At 36.9% G+C, this 4824-nt stretch overlaps 1 protein-coding gene across 1 annotated transcript; it reads left to right on the top strand.

Moving 5' to 3' along the window:
• The first annotated feature begins 510 nt into the window (after positions 1-510).
• LOC118437769 (zinc finger protein 574-like) lies at positions 511-4497 on the top strand. The gene is made up of 5 exons (XM_035857104.1): positions 511-1202; positions 1268-1573; positions 1653-1781; positions 1856-1877; positions 3451-4497. The coding sequence occupies exons 2-5, from the start codon at positions 1564-1566 to the stop codon at positions 3932-3934; spliced, it is 645 nt and encodes a 214-aa protein (XP_035712997.1). The 5' UTR covers positions 511-1202; positions 1268-1563; the 3' UTR covers positions 3935-4497.
• Positions 4498-4824: the final 327 nt, after the last annotated feature.

Raw genomic sequence — 4824 nt, 5'->3', positions numbered from 1 at the left:
GACACGATTCCGAGATTACGTGAAGCCCAGAAAGGGTTAATACAACTTTCGGTAAATCTGAACTAGAATGCATCGATTCCCCCAAATATTTCGAACCATTCTGCGTTAACGATAGTTTGATACCAGTGATACTCCTGAGCCTAATGGGGCAGAGAGTTATTAATTAGCATCAATTGCTGCAAAAAACTCGTCAACAGACAGACGGACGGACATGAGGAATTCAATAGCTCTCATGCTACGCAGGGTGAGCTAATAAGTTGCACCTTGCATCTCCTGAACAAAATGCGTAACTATTTGGTAAATTTTGGCTTCTTTAATACATACAAATACCAAAATACTTGAGATGCAAATATACTTAATAAAAAAATGGAGAAGAGTTGCATGATTTAGACGCATGCATGATGCAACTCATGTATGAAAAAGATGAGAGAGACAAAGCAGAAAAACTAGACACGATTCACGCCTTTGTCAGATTCACCGTTATCATGCAGACTTAAAACACGAGCAAATCTGAATCAGCAGCAGCTGACAAAAGCAAAACAAATCAATTTCAAAACCGGTTTTTCAACTAAGCCAATTTGCAATTTGCTTCCATCAAATCAAATTTTTAATTAAAATAGCTAATTTTAACAAACTGAACACGATGTGTGCCTAAATTAACCGTAGAATACATACATTTAAAGGTGAATTTTCATTTCACATAAAAGGAAACATAATTGTTGCAGGATCGTTATTTTTACATATAAAAATGACGAAAGACGACGATATTTCTACTTTTACGAAAAATGGGGCTGGACACATTTTACAAGATTTACTTTCCTCCACGGTCCTACTCAACAGGTCAAATGTTGTCCCCCCACCACATCACTACTTCCCCCTGAAAATTGAGGGGGACAATTCAACCCCAGAATTATTAACGTCGTCCTGTTCGATCTGTTCCGAATCGACAAATCTGCGCCCTTTCGCCGTCCTAGAAATGGAAATTCTCGCCAAATTCGTCCTAAATCAGGAGCAAATTTCTCTCATTTGGCAAACCGAAAATCATCCGCCAATATTTTGTTGTAAAACTTGTTCCTCCGCGATCCTCTCGTTGGCCAAGTTGACCACGCAGATCGAAAATATTACTATTTCTCTTCGTGCCGTCATTTCCAGCAGGAACGGACTCGTCAATATACTGCGAAACGAATCTGCAAAAGTTTCTGGTAAATAAGTAATGATCATGCTTGATTAATCGAAGGCTAAATTAAGTCTTTATACATAAATGCAGAATCATCTTGCGAAATAGCTGCTTCCAGCGGTTATCATCCTGCTGCCGATAAGATTTCTCACGATGACGATAACCAACCCTTAACTGGGTTCATTACGGAGGAAGAATTCTCTGTAAAAGTCGAATACGACGACGGTCACGAAATCGCAACAGCTCCTAAAATTGACTCGAACCTTGCAAATTCCGATGTCCCTGCGGAACGAAGATTTGTGTGCAAAATATGCCAACCTAATGTCACATCGCGCACACATTTTGATCAACGGCGCCACATGAGGAATTAGAAAATTCATCCTTGTATGAATTACGGTGAGTTTTATAGAGATTTTTTTTTGCAAATTTGTAAACACAAATCAGCCCTCTAAATTCTTGGATTGTATTTATTTAGACGTTGAAGCTCCCTTACCAAGAGAGAAAATTCCTTGCAAAATATGTGGGATAAAGTTGTCCCGTAAAGACATTTTTCATCGGCACATGCGAACGATACATCGAGACATTTCCCCCGGGGATATTGCAGGTAAGATTGCACAATTTGTACAGGAAAAACATTCTAAAATATATACATTCTCCTTAATTTACTCATTTCCATAGCGGCATCAAAGGGAACAGATCGGTGAGTATAAATTTCCTAGAATCCTATTTTTTTGTGTATGTATGTATAGTATCTTCTAGAAATTCTGTACATACTCTCCATTCGCACGCAGTTGAACTTTTACACAAATTGAGAATTCTTGGCAGAAACTATGGCACTGTCAGTCTCAATTTACCTCACATTATCGTGACGGGGGACTTTGAGACTGACACTGTAGTAGTTTCGTAGAATTCTCAATTTCTGGCAAAGTTCAACTACGTGCGAATTGAGAGTAAGTACATTTAAATCTGATTTGGTAGTAACGCCTCAATTATAACGTGTCTTTGTGACACGTGTTAAAGCGAGGTTAGAAATTCGCGATGTTTGCGTGACATTATTTATGAACATACGTCGGATATGAATGAAAAATGACTTTTTCCATTTATTGACCTACAGTCGCCAAACTTTCTGAGAATGTTTATGGTCACTAGTAGGTCACGTAGGTCAAGGCATATTTTCTCATATTTGTCATATTTTCGGGTTTTGGGACATATTCATATTCCCGATCATATTTCGAGGTTTTTTCATTCATTTTATCATTTTTGTCCAAATTCTAAGATTTGGCAACCAAATCGACAGAAAATGACAAAAAATTCAGTTTTCTCATTGTGAGAAACTTTCAGAAATTTACGTTCACTTTCGCCTCAGGTGATTTAATTCATTGGGAATGCATTAACCCCAGAACCCCAGAACTTGTTTATGTATTTGATAAAGAATGAGCATTACAATAAAATATATCAAAAAATTAACGTAGACTTAGGTGACTCATCGTCTCAAAAAATCTCACGGCAAAAAACACAGCGCGAAAGCATTTTATCTGGTATTTCTTGTTCACCAGAACATATGTTTTGTGTTTTGTTTTGTTTTGGAAGGGGCGTCCATTCACTATGTATTGTATATCTAAATCTTCTAAGATCATTTTTATTATGTTTTTATTCAATTCATAAAAGTCTAATATAATACGCAGTAGGTGGATGGTCCATTAGTGTTAGATTTACATTACCTACATACGCGTATACCTATCCACGTTATAGTTACTCTAATTTCAAATTTGTTTTCTGGGGCAATTAAGTCGAGTATAGACAATCAAAGCGACACAACTGTAGCAAGTAAGTTGATAAATAGGATGGCGTTGAGTTTTGTTAATTACGATAAGCCAGTTTTTTTAAATGGAATCCTCTTTAACAGGAGGTATTATGTGTCTTCACTTTTTTTACAAAAACCGCAAACACTCCTTCAAAAAGTGGCAAAGTCTGGAGTGTATATTTTTAATAAATTAGTAACGACTTGCTCTACAAAAGTGTCGCTTTATACGTTTGAATGAAATATCAGAGCCGAGAAATGATTAAAAATGTGCGAAGTTTTAGGCCTGTGGCGTCACAGGCGATGAGTCACCTAAGTCTACGTTAAGCCAAAAATTTAAAAAATAAAGCCATTTTTATGGTCATATTTTCGGGATTTTTACGGTCATTTTTCATTCATATTTTGAGGTTTTATCGGTCATTCATATCCGACGTCTGTTTATGAATGCTCCCTTATTTACCATTTTTTACAGACTCGTCCCTCCACAATTTCCATGTCCACAATGTGACCAGAGTTTTACGTTGCTCTGGAACTTACGCCGACATATGCGATCCGTGCATGAAATCTTGGTTCCTTTTCAGCGGAAGTGCCCCAACGGCCCCCAACTGTGCCCGAGTTTGAACGTAATGCAAAAGCACATGGCACAATGTCACGATGTTCCCGTTCCAACTAAAGAAGACCTGAGTTCCTGTGCTATATGTGCAAAAATCTTTGCCAGCCAGGCAAACCAGAGGCGTCACGTGGAACTGTTCCATTTCCTGGACAAGACGTCCTGTCCGTACGGATGTGACGTCAAGATTGACTCGGAGGCTGACTGGGTGTCGCATTTGGAGAGATGTGATTCCCCAAAAATGATAAAAAAATCAAAAATTTTAATTAACCTATGTAATGTAGGACTCCATGACTTAGAGAATGTTCGTAAATTATGTGACCTTTGTCGGAGGATAAAGATTTAGCATGATAGCCCAATTGACGCCATATGTTAAAACGATAGGAGGAGATCTGAAAATCGCCATTTTTTCTTAGTGAGGCAAATACCTGGCAACGAAAAAAATTTGCTAAGTATGCATTTACCCCACCCAAAAAAAGTGACATAAGTCGATTTCTCGGTCATTTCTCAACCGATTTTGATGAAATTTTGCACAGATCATTGTTAGACAATTTAGAAAAGATGTGCTAGTCGACTTGGCGAATTTTTGATTTTTACCCAAGTTATGTGCCAAAATGTGCAAAAATTTTCCCCTGAAAACATATTTATTTTTATGATTCATAAGTGGTGTATCTCAGCATGCTCGCTTATTGAAAATATTTTAGTCAAAGTCATTCCGGATATTTTAAGCGCAAAATGACCTAAATCGGTTGAGAAATAACGGCGTTATTCAAGTTTGAAAATCAAAAATTTAATAAAAATATTCAGGGTGCCGATAATAACGGCGGTTGTGCAGTAAAAATAATGTCTTTGACAACCAATTACAAGTTTTAAATAAACAAGGCCCCCCAAAAAAGGAAATCTTAGTGAGTCAGCGCAATCACAGTTAATAAATAAAATTAGATTGAATAACTTTTGCATCACCGCTCGGGATAATTTTTACTGGGTCCACTGTAAATTTAGTTTTGCATACGCATGAACTCTTGCATTCATTAAATTAATTGAGATTACAAGATGACGTTTTTACTATTGAACGAGATGTTGGCTAAATTGATATAATATGATATTGTGAACTGCGAATTTTAAATTTAGAAAGAGTTGAAAGTCTACAATTTCGATATATAAATTTCAATATCCTATTAATCCCTATTCTGATGAAATCTCCAGACCCACGATTGCTTGACATTAAGTATCTAC

The sequence above is a fragment of the Folsomia candida genome, unplaced genomic scaffold, assembly GCF_002217175.1.
Source record: "Folsomia candida strain VU population unplaced genomic scaffold, ASM221717v1 Fcan01_Sc016, whole genome shotgun sequence".
Taxonomy (NCBI): domain Eukaryota; kingdom Metazoa; phylum Arthropoda; class Collembola; order Entomobryomorpha; family Isotomidae; genus Folsomia; species Folsomia candida.
Note: the sequence above shows the minus strand (reverse complement) of the source record. Positions and strands in the feature narration are given on the sequence as shown.